General features: G+C 49.0%; 1 protein-coding gene across 7 annotated transcripts in view; it reads left to right on the plus strand.

Annotated features, from left to right (window-relative positions):
* LHPP (phospholysine phosphohistidine inorganic pyrophosphate phosphatase) overlaps positions 1–16,570 on the plus strand; it is a 153,345-nt gene that overhangs the window by 28,180 nt on the left and 108,595 nt on the right. For 6 of the 7 annotated variants that reach the window (XR_010113217.1, XM_034931654.3, XM_063607560.1 and 3 more), the window contains exons 4-5: positions 7,585–7,648; positions 8,634–8,726. Coding sequence is in view for 6 of the 7 variants with exons in the window: in XM_034931654.3 (XP_034787545.1) it covers positions 7,585–7,648; positions 8,634–8,726 (157 nt within the window). In the remaining variant the exon portion in view is untranslated. Of the gene's footprint in view, positions 1–7,584; positions 7,649–8,633; positions 8,727–8,925; positions 9,112–16,570 lie in introns of those variants that run through there. The other variant, XM_034931656.4, reaches the window with a different exon arrangement.

Below are 16,570 nucleotides of genomic sequence, written 5' to 3' on the forward strand. Positions count from 1 at the left end.
GGAGATGTTCACAGCATCAATGTCACACTTGACCTTGTTTTGTCACCTGTTTTTTATTGTTCACCAAACAATATTTGTGACTGACTTAGCATGCAGCAAATGGATATGTCTTGGGGCATGGTTATCTATGGTGTGGCTATCTTGTGTATATATATATTTTTTAAGACTGAGTCTCGTTCTGTCACCCAGGCTGGAGTGCAGCGGCGTGATCTCGGCTCGCTGCAACCTCTCCCTCCCGGGTTCAAGCGATTCTCCTGCCTCAGCCTCCTGAGTAGCTGGGACTACAGGCGCCTGCCACCATGCCCAGCTAATTTTTGTATTTTTGGTAGAGGCGGGGTTTCACCATGTTGGCCAGGATGGTCTCAATCTCCTGACCTTGTGATCCGCCTGCCTTGGCCTCCCAAAGTGCTGGGATTACAGGCATGAGCCACCGCACCCAACCTCTTGTAATTTTTTTCTTTTTTTTTTTTTTTCTGCTTATAAGTTTATTCAATGCAAAATAACCCTCACCAGTTTTACTGAGGTGGCTGACCATGTCCACGACCAAATACGCCTGTAAACTGAAATTCGGTTGCTGACCCATTCCCAGCCTCAGCTTTCTCATTGGCACCAGGGGGACAGCACTCCATCTGTGGGTGTCTCTTTCTCTCTATGGCTGTCTGTCTGTGGGTGTCTCTCCCCATCTGTGGGTATCTCTCTCTGTCTGTGGGTATCTCTCCCATCTGTGGGTGTCTGTCTCTGTCTTTGGGTGTCTCTCTTTGTGAGTGTCTCTGTCTGTGGTTGTCTCTGTCTGTGGGTGTCTCTCTGTGAGTGTCCCTGTGAGTGTCTCTGTCTGTGGGTGTCTCTCCTCATCTGTGGGTATCTCTCCCTGTCTGTGGGTGTCTCTGTTGGCTTCCCCTCTTGTGGGTCTTGCAGGTCGGTCATGCTCCAGACCTTTAGGCCGCAGCCTGCCAGTCTCCGGACCGCTGTGGCATGGGGTAGCAGACACGCTCCCCAGGGGCAGATGGTGGTAATCGCAGAGATTCTGGATCCCCATGTGGGTGAGGTACCAGTAGAAATGTCTCCAGGCAAACTCCTTCCTGCAGCCTCAGGACCTGAGAGACTGCCTGGCCTTCATGACGTGAAGGTTGGGCACATTCTCATCTGCCAGCTCCGGGTCTTAGGCAGGTGGACATTCTTCTTGGCTACCGTGACTCCCTCCTTAAAAAGGAGTTCATAAATAGCAATCTGGTTCTTCTTAGGCATCAACATCTCTGCGGCTGTAGGGTCCAGGTCCGGGGCTGGAAAGCATGATTTTTTTCTAACTGATCCCTGCTGATGGCATCTAGATTGTTCCTGGTTTTTCACCATACCAGGGCTGTGATGAGCATCTTGGTGCATTTCGGATGACGTCTCCAGATACAGTTACAGAACGAGTATTTTTGAGGTTCTTGAGGCATGTTGCCAAGTTGTTTCCAGAAAGCTGCACAGACTTATTCTGCACAGCCTAGAATTCTAGAATCACAGGGTTCTGCACAACCTAGAGTTCTGGAATCACAGGGTTCTGCACAGCTAGAATTCTAGAATCACAGGGTTCTGCACAGCTAGAATTCTAGAATCACAGCGTTCTGCACAGCCTAGAGTTCTGGAATCACAGGGTTCTGCACAGCCTAGAGTTCTGGAATCACAGGGTTCTGCACAGCCTAGAGTTCTGGAATCACAGGGTTCTGCACAGCTAGAATTCTAGAATCACAGGGTTCTGCACAGCTAGAATTCTAGAATCACAGGGTTCTACACAGCTAGAATTCTAGAATCACAGGCTCCCAGGGTTGCAAGGACACTTTGGAGTGTCTACCTGAGCATCTCATGAAGTGTGGGAATTCCGAGGCGGTGGCGGAGGAAGTGTTTTCCATCTTCGGTGCTTTCGGTGCTTCTGGTGACAGCGCTCACTGCCTCTGCTTGCTGTACGGGACCAGCTGATGGAACCGACAGGGAGGGACTTTTTATCTGGCCATTGGCCACTGCCACACACTTTGTGTACCCCGTTTTGTGTAATTCTGACTACAACCTTGTGGGATCTAGGCAGGTCATTGCTGTTTTGCAAGTGGGGTTGTTGAAGCCACAGGAGATGAAATAAGCTGCTGTCCCCCAGCCATTGAGTGCTGATAGGATCAGGAGTGCCAGTTGGTGTGGCTGACCCCAGACCCTGTGCGTGTTACCTCTAAGCTACATTCTAGAGCAGACTTTTTGCCCACACAAGCCTTAAATGTGGGCTGGGGACAGTGGCTTACGCCTGTAATCCCAGCACTTTGGGAGGACAAGGTGGGCAGATCACCTGAGGCCAGGGGTTCAAGACCAGGCTGGCCAACATGGTGAAACCCTGTCTCTACTAAAAATACAAAAATTAGCCAGGTATGGTGGTGCGTGCCTATAGTCCCAGCTACTCGGGAGGCTGACGCATGAGAATTGCTTGAACCTGGGAGGCAGAGGTTGCAGTAAGTCAAGACTGCGCCATTGCACTCTAGCCTGGGCGACAGAGCAAGACTCCATCTCGAAAAAAACAACAAAACCTTAAATGTATTTTTGAGGCTGTGTTTAAAAATGGGGATATTTTACACAAAATATCCAGATTTCTGGATTCTTTTGAAGAATCAGAAGATCTGACAATACTGAGCCTCACATTCCTGCACACACAGCAGCCGTCGCTAGAGCCACTGCCTCCATTAGTTTGAATTTACTGCAGACCCCACTCCTCCCTGTCGTCCCTGTCTCCAGACCACAGAGTTAGTTGTCATTGATCGTGTGCCATTTGTTGTTTTTTTCAAAGTAGAGAAGTACTTCTTCACGCTGTGTCTCTATCAAAAATGGACAAGTGAAAGATGTTTCAAGAAATGAAAAGATTTTAGTAACAAAAAATTTCTAGTGTGTTTCTCATATAAATAAAATGTGTCCTGTATGTAGTCAGGGTTCCTCAGAGAAGCCCGAAGCTACAGGATATAGCTATGTAGAGAGATTGTGGAGGCTTGGCGAGTCCAAAATCTGCAGGGCAGGGCTGGCAGGCTGGGGACTCAGGAATGCGCGCAGCAGAGTCCTAAGGTGGTGTGCTGGTGGGATTCTTGCTCGGGGAAGGTCAGTCTTTGTTCTTGTAAAGCCTGCAACTGGTTGGATGCGGTCCACCCACATTGCGGAAGGGAATGTACTCTCCTCCTAGTTCACCGATTTAAATGTTAATCTCATCCCAAAACACCTTCATAGAAACATCCAGAATAATGTTTGACCACATATCTGGGCACCGTGGCCAGATTAATTTAATGACATATTAAATTAACCCTTGTAGTCCCTTTTTAAACTTACACCCATTGCAATTTAGGTCGCTGCTATGGAGCAAGCCACAGAACCTGGCCTCTTAACTCATTTACCCGGGCTGACCCTTTAGGCCTTTGAGTCACCAACACCTCACTAGAGAACAAGCATAATGAAGAAGCTCTGCTGTAATTCGTTAATGTTAACACTTTTTTCTTTAAAGATGTCTCATGCTGAGCTTGGTGGCACATGCCTATAATCCCAGCACTTTGGGAGGCTGAGCTGAGAGGATGGCTTGAGCTCAGAGGTTCGAGACCAGCCTGGGCAGCATAGTAAGATTCTGTCTCTACAAAAAAGAAAAGAAAAAAAGTTGTCTCATAATTATTAAAAACCACTATTCCAGATCATGGATAATAATAGTCAGAACAGGTATATTGTTGAAGAAGAAGAAAAGAAACCCGGAAGCAGTCGCTTTCAGCTTTGTAATACCGCAGCAAATGTCATAGTAGACAAGGGTTTGTTTAAAGTAGGAGATTAGTGGAGTCTCTGCTGATGGGGGTTCTGGGTGTTTAAAAACCAGAGAAAGGAACCGGCGGTTTTAGGGACTAGGTCCCAGCTTCTCAGGACAGCCTGAGGACCCTCCAAGAGCTGCCATCACCATGCTGTCCTCGGCTGTGGGTCACTGCTGGTGAGGTCCATCCTGCACTGCGGGACACAGGGGCACAGGCTGAGCGGTGCCCACCAAGGAGGCAGGAGCAGCGGGTGGAGGCGCCGGGGCAGACTGTCCCTCTCCTGGAAATGGAGTGATTTACATTTGGCATCTGTTTGGACCCCAGAGTGGGAATTGGCTTTGTAATTTCTTCTGTCATGCTGCTCTCAGAAAATTAAGCTGTTTACCCGACAGACTATGGAAGGTTAACGGCTCTTCTGGGAAAGGTCAAGTGGTCATTTGCAGGGAGGCTGTGCTGAATAATCTGAAACGGCAGAAGAATAAAGCATAAAATCGCATCTGACTCCTCCTCCTGGGCTTCCCCCTTTCTTTCCAGCATCCACGGGTTCCTCTTTGTGGCTAGAACATTCACGTCCTAAGTGGGGCTGCCGTTGGCTGGGTTAAACCAGTAACCAGTAACAGGAGAAATACGTCGCATCTCTAGTGTGTGGAGATTACCGGGCCTTTATATTAAAAAAAAAATTTTAAGTGCTTATATTTGCTCTGTCTCTAAAAAATGTTTCCAGGTAACAGTTGGCCTCAAGGTGCCTTTTTGTTTTTCTGAATGAATAAGGAATAAAGAAAAATTCTGGGCACTATAAAATCAAGCCCAGATTCAGTTTTTTAAAAAATAAATGTTCAAGTTTCCATTTTGACTTCTGGAAGTTTGTGTTCTCCTTGGACTCTAAAGATTAGCATGCAAAGACAAGGTTTTGATTGTGTATTTTAAGTTGCACGTTCAGTTTTTTAAAAATCCCATCCAGGTCTAAATTTAAACATAAGAAAATCCAGGTTTCTTTCGCTTTAGAAGAGGCTGCAGGGAACGTGAGGCCAGCGGAAGTGGTGCCGCGTGGGTCCCCTTAGGAGGTTTTGCCAGATGATGGGAGGTGCTTGCTCCCGTCCACCCAACCTCTAGCTCCTCCAGCCGGCCCCAGGGTAGCTGAGGGACAGGGGTCTGGGCCCAGAAGCCCCCAGAATCCTCAGCTCCAAACAGAGCTGTACCTGTCGCGATGGAGTAGTTTTGTTGATTTCAGGTTTTCTTTTGTTGCTGGGTAAGCATTTCCTGTGTGGGGTACATTCTTTCCTCCGTCCTGGCTTACTTCCACACATCACTTCATTAGGGAGGCCCTCCCTACCCACCTCGATGCCCTCCTTCTCCTGGCACAGGTGGGCAGGAGGGGACGAGGGTCATGGCCTTTGAGGGCCTGCAGAGGGCCTTGCCTGTGGTGGCGTGGCCACCCTGGTCCTCAGCAGGGTGCTCAGTGGATTCCAAGGTGCTCCCTGGACCTGGACCTCCCCTTCACTTCCTTTTAGCTCAGGTCTCAGCTTTCCATGCCTCTGCTGCCTCCCTGAACCCAGCCTGTCCCCCGCCCTGTTCAAGCAGACTGCCCCTCCCCTGGGTCCTGCCCTTTAAAGTTTGTCTGTGGGCTTCTTTGCTTCCCCACCAGACTGTGAGTCCCTGCGGAGCAGGCTGGGGCTGGGAATATCCCTGAGTCCTGCAAAGGGCTGTGGAGCATCTGGGATCGTTAATGCCAAGGGGGACCAAGGTAACCTGGGCCATTTGCAGCACCAGCCAGTGCAGGCCCCAGGACCCGGTGTCCCCTCACCGTTTCCTGAGAACTCTGGACCCCACTAAGGAAACCATCAGACCAAAGTAGCTGATTGTCCAACTGGGAAAAAGAAAAGGCAGTACTTTTTTAGGCCATGTAAATGCAAAATATACATTTGAAGTCTGCGTTTAAGATATGAACTTAGAGATTTCTAAGCCTGTTTTTGGGGGTCACTCTAAAAGGGAGGGCATTTGCAGGTCCCCCCTCTGTGAGCATTCACAGCATCCCAGCCAGCCTGTATCCCTGTGCCGTGACCCCAGAGCACAGAGCCTCAGAGGCTGTGGAACAGGCCTGGGGTTCACGTGGAGAGTCCCAAGCCCACGTCATGACAGGAGATGCCCACACCTTCAACAGACTCCAAGCTCCAAAGCTGCCTAACAGGAGTGGCAGGGGACCAGCCCTGGCAAGGCCCAGGTTTGGCTGAAGCCCGTACCTGCAGCCCAGCTTGTAAGTTTAGCCGGGAAGCATCTGAGGCAGGCAGTGGAGGACGCACAGGGGTGAGCGGTTCATCTCACAGGTGTGGCTGGGTGCCTGCTACAGCTTCAAGGCATCAGGTGGGGCAGAAAGGGACAGGCAGGGTGCCCAGGAGTGGCGGAGCTGGAGGAAGGGCACAGCCCCAGGGCAGCTCCCGAGGAGCTCAGTTCTCACACCCCAGGTGGTCACAGAACACATTTCAGCCCCCAAATTGAACAGGGCTGTGTTCATTTTTTCCTTCCCCCAGCTCATCTTATTGCTTGTGTCAGTCTGGGTGAAAGGTTATTTATAATAATATTCTCCTGTCTCATCTGGGCAGCTTCTGCATGGAAGGTACCGAGTTAATAACTTTGCATGCATTATTTTGTTCAAGCTTCACAGCAATCCGTGAGGTAGGTATTGTTTGTTGTTCGTTTTGCCCATTTTACAGATTAGGAAACTGAGGCCCACAGGCGTAAGCAACCCAAAGTCACACCGTTAGAAGGCAGCGAGATCTGAATGCTCAAGTCAGCATGCGCTCTTCTTCCCTCTCGTTTTCTGCATACGTGCTTTCTCCACGTCTCCCAAATCCTAAGGGCATGGCAGGAGGAGAGAAACTGATGTGATGGTGGATGGCAAAACATTTTAGTGGTTCCAAGAATCAAGCCCCCTTGTGTATTCTTGGCTTTCAATGAACTGCGTCTTCAGAGCAGCGCAGGTGAAACCACTTTCTCGCCTCATTGTAGTCAATTGGCTTAGTTCAGCCAGAGCCAGGTCTGGCCCACCATGTGTCTGGACTGTGAGTGCCTTGAGGCTCAGTGATCGTAGGGTGAGCCTGGCCGGGCTGCAGCCAGCCACCAAGCCAGCCCTGGGCTCAAAGAGCAGTGAGGCCACTTTGAGAGAGGAATGCTCCCTCTTGCAGAGCCTGTCTCCACCTCCATGAGATGGGAAGGAACAGTTGTCTTCTCATAAAAGCATCTGGCGCCCATGAAACCTGGCACCTCGCTTGACCTCCGGCTAACGGGATGCGGCAGGGTGCTGTGGAACTAATGGAGTTCTCTTCTTCAGCCAGCAATTAGGGGTTAATTATTAGCAATTAGGGGTTCGCCACATACCCCGTGGACCTGCTGTTCCTTCCCAGGACACAGGTCACTTTTCATTCTCTGTGTTAGCAACTGAAACCGTCTGCCCTCTGGGTCCCCTGTTAATCATTGCAGCAGGGTCCCCACGAGTCTGACAGCAGGGTTGTGTTCTGTGCGACCTGTGGCATCCCTGGAGCTGCTGGCTGCTGCGCTCGCCCCACTGGGTGTGGCGGCCTGCCGCCCGGCTCTGTGGTGCTGGTCCCCTGCAGTCATTCTCAGCGTAGCGCCTGGACTGCCCCTCAGCCGCGGCTTGGCTCTGCAGCCAGCGGGACAGGCCCGGTGCTCAGCTCCCGATACTTAGCATCCTGAGGTCAGCTCCCCCGTGCTCAGCTCCCCGTGCTCAGCATCCCGTGCTCAGCATCCCGTGCTCCGTTCTGCTCTCTCCTAGGCGTTACTACAAGGAGACCTCTGGCCTGATGCTGGACGTTGGTCCCTACATGAAGGCGCTTGAGGTACCAGCCCTGGTTCTGTCCCAAGCTCTCTTCAGACCTCAGGGCACCTGGGACTTTTTGGGTCTTTGTTGAGAAGAGGCTGTGCTTAATTAACGTACAAATGGCCTTTTGTGTTTCCACAAAGGCTGCCTTCCTATTCTGGGCTCCCCTAGCTGGGCCCTCGGGCCCTCAGCTGTCCTCCTCCCTCCCCATCTCTCCCTTCCCATCCTCCCCATCCTCCCCATCCTCCCCATCCTCCCCATCCTCCAGTGGGCGCAGTCCCCCCTGCCCGCCGTGGACCCTGCCGCTCTCCCAGCTGCTCTCTGCCACACTCCTCTCGGGCTTGTGGCTTCCGTATCAGTGCTGACCACCGCTCTCGTTCCTGACCCTGGGCATCTGCAGCACCTCAAGCTTGATGGGTCCTCACTGGCCTCCTTCCTGACTTCCCCTTCAGTTTCCAAGGCCATCTGTGGCCAGGCCTCCGGGTGGGGCTCCCCTGGGTCCACTCTGGCCCAGGTCCCATTAGCTGCCCCAGGTCAGCCTCACATCCCGTCCCATCCTCACAGCTGCAGCCACTCCTGCCTGCCTGCCGTCAGGTGGGAGGGAGAGGCAGACGAGCAGATGGAGCCCTGTGATGAGCTGCGAGTGGGCAGGGGAGAAGAGGGGGAGAAGGGATGAGAGGACGGAATTGCAGGCGAGTGAGCAGAGCACTGCTCTGCTGGCCCTTGGGAGCCCTGTAGTTTTGCCAGCTCTTGGATGCCTTCTGCTGTGGGTAGGCCTTTGAGTGGATGGCAGGGTGCCTGGTGCTAGGGGACCTGAGTGACCCGGGCAGCCCTTTCTGGAGCTGTGAGGCTCCTGCCTGTGAGACGAGTTCTCAGGCCCACAGCATCCTGCTTCTTCAAGGCCCTTGACTCTTGGGGGCACATTTGGGACAGTGTTTCCGTGGCTGGGCATACACCTGTTCCTTGATCCCAAACTTATGCCATGTCCCTCTCTCTTTTCCCAGTATGCCTGTGGCATCAAAGCCGAGGTGGTGGGGAAGCCTTCTCCTGAGTTTTTCAAGTCTGCCCTGCAAGCGATAGGAGTGGAAGCCCACCAGGTAGGTTGGCGCCTTGTGAAGTGGGTCAGGGGAGGCAGCCCCGTCAGGGAGGCCCTGGAGCTTGGAATGGATTGCAGGACTCAGGCAGTCTGTGGGGTTGGCCAGGCAGCCAAGCGTGGGCTCCCTGTGAAAGCTGACCTGGCTGGGAAGGAGGGGGAAGACAGCAAACGAAATCCACTGAATAGTTTCAACCGTGAAGTTACTTTCAGTGTGAAAGCAAGAAGCAGAAATGCCTGCGGCTTTTCCTGAGTTTTTGCTGCTTCTCTGAAAGGATAAGAATTGACAAGTCCTATCAGTGTGTTAATATATCTCACTGGCAAGACAGTGTAACAGCAAGATTACAACAATATGGAGGAAATAATAAAGTCACTCATTTTGCGACCTTTATATTTTGACTATTTTGGGATAGATTGCCTTTCAAACTTCCAAATTTTAGAAAGGAAAAAGAATCGGTTATGATTTTATTGTCTACACCTACCCCAACCCTAAGTGAGTCTGGCTTCGTCCTCCAGTGGGTTTTCTTTTCTTTTTCTTTTTTTTTTTTTTGAGCCAATGTCTCCATTTGTCACCCTGGCTAGAGTGCAGTGTAGTGGCACAGTCATGGCTCACTGCAGCCTGGACCTCCCAGGCTCAAGCGATCCTGCCATCTCAGTGCCCCCTTAACCCCCTTACTAACCAGGCCCCCCCGCCCCCCACCCCAACTGAGTAGCTGTGACTACAGGTATATGCCACCACGCCCGGCAAACTTTTTTTTTTTTTTTTTGAGACAGAGTCTCACTCTGTCACCCAGGCTGGAGTGCAGTGGCGCTGTCTTGGCTCACTGCAACCTCCACCTCCTGGGTTCAAGCAATTCTTCTGCCTCAGCCTCCTGATGAGCTGGGACTACAGGCGTGCACCACCACACCAGCTAATTTTTTATTTTTAGTAGAGACAGGGTTTCACCATGTTGGCCAGGCTGGTCTCAAATTTCTGACCTCAGGTTATCTGCCCGCCTTGGCCTCTCAAAGTGCTGGGATTACAGGTGTGAGCCACCATGCCCAGCCCCGGCTAACTTTTGTATTTTCCATAGAGATGGGGTTTTGCCATGTTGCCCAGGCTGGTTTTAAACTCCTAGCTCAAGCCGTCCTCCTGCCTCGGCCTCCCAAAGTGCTGGGATTACAGGCATGAGCCACCACACACAGCCCCCTCCAGCAGGTTTTCTGAAAGATTGTAAGGAATAGTGGGCAGCCGGCACGGTGGCTCACGCCTGTAGTCCCAACACTTTGGGAGGCTGAGGCGGGTGGATCACTTGAGGTCAGGAGTTTGAGACCAGCCTGGCCAATGTGATGAAACCCCATCTCTACTAAAAATACAGAAAAACAAAAAAAATTAGCTGGGCGAGGTGGTGCATGCCTGGTAATCCCAGCTACTTGGGAAGCTGAGGGATGAGAATTGCTTGAACCTGGGAGGCAGAAGTTGCAGCGAGCTGAGATCATGCCACTGCACTCCACCTGGGTGATACAGCGAGACTCCTTCTTTAAAAAAAAGAAAAAAGAAACAGAGTCCACAGCTGCCCCAGGCTGTCCTGCTGCCTCCTCAGAAGTGGGCAGCAGAAGCATGGGTTGGGGGTCCCTCAGGTGTCAAGCCTGGTGCATGTTTCCCCTGTGTGCATTTCGGTCCAGAACACTGGTGCCTCATGGTGCTTTGAGAAAGATGGCCCAAAGCTGCCAAAATCTAGACACTGCACCTGCACCTGCCCTGAGATCCATAGAGATGTCAGAAGATGCAGGCTGTCTGGAGTCCCCAGAAAACACCTGGGAAATGTCACATTAGTCTGTTGAGAAGGAAAGGTTTGTGTTTTGAATGAGTGAGAACTGCAGCAATAAATAACCTGGCTTTTTACTACCTTGCTTCATAGGGCAGAATTTCTTTTTTTATTAGAGATTTCAAACATACAGAAAAGTAGAGAGAATGATACAGACACCCCATTATATCCATCATCCAGCTTCAGTGGTTAAGATTTTGCCACATTCCTTTCTTCTATCCTCTTTTTTTTCCTTTTAAAAAATTTACTGGCTGGGTGTGGTGGCCCACGCCTGTAATCCCAGCACTTTGGGAGGCTGAGGCAGGTGGATCACCTGAGGTCAGGAGTTCAAGACCAGCCTGGCCAACATGGTGAAACCCCGTCTCTACTAAAATATAAAAATTAGCCGGGTGTGGTGGTATGCACCTGTAATCCCAGCTACTCAGGAGGCTGAGGCAGGAGAATTGCTTGAGCCCAGGAGGTGGAGGTTGCAGTGAGCCGAAATTGCGCCACTGCATTCCAGCCTGGGCGACAGAGTGAGACTCTATTTCCAAGTAATAGTAATAGTAATGATAATAAATTTACTAATTTTTTTGCTGTCATATTTTAAAGCAAATCTCAATTGTATCCTTTCATATTGTAGCATGACATTTAAAAAAGTCACGATTTTTGGATGTAAATACAATACATTAAAACTCCTAACATGGCCAACAAGCACACAAAAAGATACTCAATGTCATCATTCATCAGGAAATGCAGATCAAAACTCCAGTGAGATACCACTTCACACTAAGATGACTGTATAGTTAAAAAAAAATAGAAAATAACAAGTGTTGACAAGGATGTAGAGAAATTGGAACCCTTCTCTATTGCTGCTGGGAAGGTGAAATGACAATGTTGCCACGGAAAGCCACTTGGTGGTTCCTCAAAGTTAAACATAGAATTTGCCGTATGACTCAGCAACCCATTTCCAGGTCTATACCCAGAAGAACTGAAACAGGTGTTCAAACAAAAACTTGTACACAGATATTCATAGCAGCTCCATACACAATAGCCAAAAGGTAAAAAAAAAAAAGCCAAGATACCTGCCCATCAACTGATGAAAGGATAACCAAATGTGGTATGTCCATACAGTGGAATATTATTCAGCCATAAAGAGGAATGAAGTTCTGACACATGCTACAGTGTAGATGAACCTTGGTAGCATTATGCTAAGTGAAGGAAGCCAAACACAAAAGGACACATACTGTATTCTTCCATGTATAGCAAATGTCTAGAATGGGCAAATCCATAGAGATGAAAAGGAGATTAGTGGTTGGCAGGGGTCAGGGGCGCAGGGGAATGGGGAGTGCTGCTTCAGGGTATGAGGTCTCCTTTTGGGGTGATACAAATATTCTGGAACTGGGCCGGGTGTGGCGGCTCACACCTGTGACCCCAGCACTTTGGGAGGCTGAGGAGGGTGAATCACTTGAGGTCAGGAGTTCGAGATCAGCCTGGCCAACGTGGTGAAACCCCGTCTCCACTAAAAATACAAACATTAGCCAGACGTGGTGGTGTGCACCTATAATCCTAGCCACTCGGGAGGCTGAGGTGGGAGAATTGCTTGAACCCAGGAGGTGGAGATTGCAGTAAGCCGAGATCGTGCAACTGTGCTCCTGCCTGGGCGACAGAGCCAGACTCTGTCTTAAAAAAAAAAAAAGAAAAGAAAAATATTCTGGAACTGGACAGTGATGATGGTGGCACGACGTTCTGAATGTGCTCGATGCCAGTGAATTGAATACTCTGGTCACAGTCATAAATTTTATGTAATGTGTATTTTACCACAATAAACATTTTAAAACCACCTAAAAAATTAACAGTGATTTTTGTTAGTATTATTTAATAGCAACCCATATTTAAATTTCCTTGACTGTCTCAGAAATGCTCTTTTACCGTTGATCTGTTGGAATCCAATCTGAAGAAGCTCCGTGACTTGTGTGTCGTTTTTATGTTTCCTGAGCCTCTCTTTTTAGCCCTCCATCATAGAACATTTGAAATATCTATGTCAGTAGAGAGGGCAGCTCAGGGAACTCCTAGGTACCCATCACTGTGCTTTAATAATTATCAACTAATAACCACTTTAAAATTGTTTTCAACTTTTCATTTTGAAGTAACTTGACACACAAAAAGTTGCAAACATAGTACAAAATGTTCACATGTACCGTTCACCAGCTTCCCCATCATCATCGAGCAGTGATAAAACCGGGAAATCAACACTGGCACAAGGCGGTTAGCTAACCTAGAGACCTTATTCAGACACCACCAGTCATCCCACTCATGGCTTTCTGGGGACACGTTGCATGTAGCAGTCATGACCCTAGTGTCCTTTATCTGTGAACTCTGATCACCTGTTGAGGAGGTGTCTTCCAGAGTTCTCTACTGTCATTGCTATTTGTCCCTTTCAGTAATTATCTTTTTTTTTTTTTTTTTTTGAGACGGAGTCTCGCTGTGTCACCCAGGCTGGAGTGCAGTGGCGCTGTCTCAGCTCACTGTAAGCTCTGCCTCCCAGGTTCACGCCATTCTCCTGCCTCAGCCTCCCAAGTAGCTGGGACTGCAGGCGCCCGCCACCATGCCTGAGTAATTTTTGTTTTTGTATTTTTAGTAGAGATGGGGCTTCACCATGTTAGCCAGGATGGTCTCGATCTCCTGACCTTGTGATCTGCCCGCTTCGGCTCCCAAAGTGCTGGGATTACAGACGTGAGCCACCACGCCCAGCGTTTTGTTTGTTTGTTTGTTTGTTTGTTTGTTTTTTGAGCAGGAATCTCATCCTGTCACCCAGGCTGGAGTGCAATAGCATGATCTCGGCTCACTGCAACTTCCTCCACCTCCTGGGTTCAAGTGATTCTCCTGCCTCAGCCTCCTGAGTAGCTGGGATTACAGGCACCTGCCACCAAGCCCGGCTAATTTTTGTATTTTTAGTAGAGACAGGGTTTCTCCATGTTGGCCAGGCTTGTCTTGAACTCCTGACCTCAGGTGATCTGCCTGCCTTGGCCTCCCAAAGTGCTGGGATTACAAGCATGAGCCACCACATCCAACCCTAATAAGTATCTTGTGGGAAAGTTCTTTGACACTATGTAAATATTCTCTTTCTGATCATTAGTTCTAATTTTGGCATCTCTTGATAATTCTTTTATTTTTTTATTTTTTGAGACGGAGTTTCACTCCTGTTGCCCAGGCTGGAGTGCAATGGTGCCTGGGCTCACCACAACCCCCTCCTCCTGGGTTCAAGCAATTCTCCTGTCTCAGCCTCTTGAGTAGCTGGGATTACAGGCATGTGCCACCACGCCCATCTAATTTTGTGTTTTTAGTAGAGACAGGGTTTCTCCATGTTGGTCAGGCTGATCTCAAACTCTCAACCTCAGGTGATCCGCCCGCCTTGGCCTCCCAAAGTGCTGGGATTACAGGCATAAGCCACCACATCCGGCCTTCATTGGTGTATTTTATGTGTGGCCCAAGACATTTCTTCTTCCAGTATGGCCCAGGGAAGCCAAAAGATCGGACACCCCTGCTCTAGAGGTTTATGACCAAAATACTGTACTTAAAGCTGCTGGGAATAATTCTTTTTTGTGGGTGGTATTCCCCCAAGTGGACGCTCTTTGAATTCATTTTCATTTTGATGTTTAGGGAATTGGCTTAACATTTACATTTGTTTTGTAGTTATGTAAAACATTTATATGGTTCTAAAATCAAATCCACAAAGCAAGACATATTCAAAGAAGTCCAACTTCTTTTCCTTCTATTTTGTTTTTACCTGTCTCTTGTAGGTAGCCATGTTTATAAATATTATAGCTATAAATATTTTATAAATATAGCTTACTTTTTTATTTAAAAAATAAGCAACTATGTATATATTTGTATTCCCCTCATAGGATGAATTTAAGAGACAATAAATTCTCAAAATAATGTGTTTATATATAGAGAGAAAGGCTAATGCTTTAATCTAAGTTTAAAAATCAGTATTTAAAAGTTTATAAGTAGGCTGGGCATGGTGGCTCACACCTGTAATCCCAGCAGTTTAGGAGTCCAAGGAGGGCAGATCACCTGAGGTCAGGAGTTCCAGACCAGCCTGGCCAACATGGCGAAACCCCATCTCTACTACAAATACAAAAATTAGCCGGGCATGGCAGCAGGTGCCTGTAATCCCAGCTACTCAGGAGGCTGAGGTGGGAGAATCACTTGAACCCAGGAGGCGGAGGTTACAGTGAGCCGAGATCCTGCCACTGCACTCCAGCCTGGGTGACAGAGTGAGACTCTGTCTCAAAAAATAAAATAAAATAATATAAGTGGTATGATCACAACCATCTCAAACAGCCCCCTTCCCCCGACCCAAAACCCAAACAAAAACAAAACCCTGCCACTGCCTGGAAAATAAGACCTGGCCGGGTGCCGTGGCTCACGCCTGAAATCCCAGCACTTTGGGAGGCCGAGGTGGGCAGGTCATTAGAGCCCAGAAGTTTGAGACCAGCCTGGGCAACACGGAAAAACCCCGTCTGTACAAAAAAATGCAAAAAAATAAATAGGCAGATGTGGTGGCATGTGCCTATGGTTCCAGCTACTTGGGGGGCTGAGGTGGGCAGATTGCTTGGGCCCAGGAGGTTGAGGTTGCAGCGAGCTGAGATTGCACCACTGCACTCCAGCCTGGGCAACACAGCGAGACCCTGTCTCAAAAAAAAAAAAAAAAATAGGAAAGCAAGAAGGAAGGAAGGAAAGAAGGAAGGAAGGAGGGAAGGGGAAGGGAAGAGAGAGGAGGAGACGAGACTGGCTGTCCAGATGGCATTGATGGTGATATTTGGATGGTCTGACCTTGGGTGGTCTCCCTGCCTTTTTCTTGTGGCATTTTCAGTTATTTTCACAGTCAGCTTCCTTCACATTTCGAATGAGATACAGCCCACCTCACCGCCGAAAGAAGACCCCTCGTGGGGGTCTGGTGAATCTGGGTTTGTCGTTTTTGGATGCTGGGGCAGTGTGTCTGGGAGGGAGCGGGGCTGTGGATTCCTGGTGGGTCACCGTGGCTGCTTGAGGCTTTGGTCCCTGCCGCTGCCATCCACCCTGAGCATCTGTGGCCCTGGAGAGCGAAAGACTTGTTTCCTCTGGTGGCTCCGAGCATATGTGGCAAAGCTGTGTCTTATTTACCTCCCACATCATCATCCTCTCCTACCCTCATATGACATTTCTGCCTGTTCCCTTGACAGTGGAGTAGCAGCTGCATGTTCCGAACGTCCCCACCCTGCCATTTTCCTAAAATGCTCACTAACGTTATTTGACTCTCAGGATGTGTAGACATTTTAAAGCTGTATTTCAAGATAAGGCCATTTCAAATGAACTGTGTCTTATGCACAGGGTAATAATGCTCTGTTCCTGGCTTTTTTATTTTTGATGAAAAATGCCTGCGAGGACCTCTCTTGCTGCTGAAGTGCCAGGCTGTGGCAAACCTTAAATTTTTCCAGCTGCTTTAATCAATAAAGTTATCACCAGTCATTTCCCTTGATCACTGCTGCTTCCCGAGACCCTGACCGGCTTCTTGCTGCTGAGTTTTCAGTCTGCACTCAGAATAGATATAACTCCCCAAATCCAATTTTCATTTTAACCTTTCCTCAGTGGCCTAGAAATCACAGATTGCTGCTATTATGCTAATAGATTGGAATTCAAACCTCTTAGAGGCAACCTGGCCCTTTCTAGGATTCAGTAATAAGGCAAAGAATAACATACCTTAAAGGTTACTTCTAGAAATATCTAATTCTCACGGTTTAAGCTTCTGAATCAGTGGATGGTTTTATAGCTTCATATGAGCGCCCAAGTGATGTGAAGGTTTTGGCAGTTCTCCATCATCATAAGAAGTTCTGTGGGATGCAAATCCTGCAGGTTTAGTGGAGATTGAGACTGTTCAAACCAGAGCACTTAGTTATATGTGGCAGCCAAGAACCCTCGCCTGGAGGGGCCCGTTTCACAGGTGAGGAGCCTGAAGCTTAGAGATGAAACACCTTGTCATAGGCGCTTTGCATTCCCACCATGAGGTTAAGAC

This window comes from Pan paniscus, chromosome 8 (genome assembly GCF_029289425.2).
Source record: "Pan paniscus chromosome 8, NHGRI_mPanPan1-v2.0_pri, whole genome shotgun sequence".
In the NCBI taxonomy this organism is placed as follows: domain Eukaryota; kingdom Metazoa; phylum Chordata; class Mammalia; order Primates; family Hominidae; genus Pan; species Pan paniscus.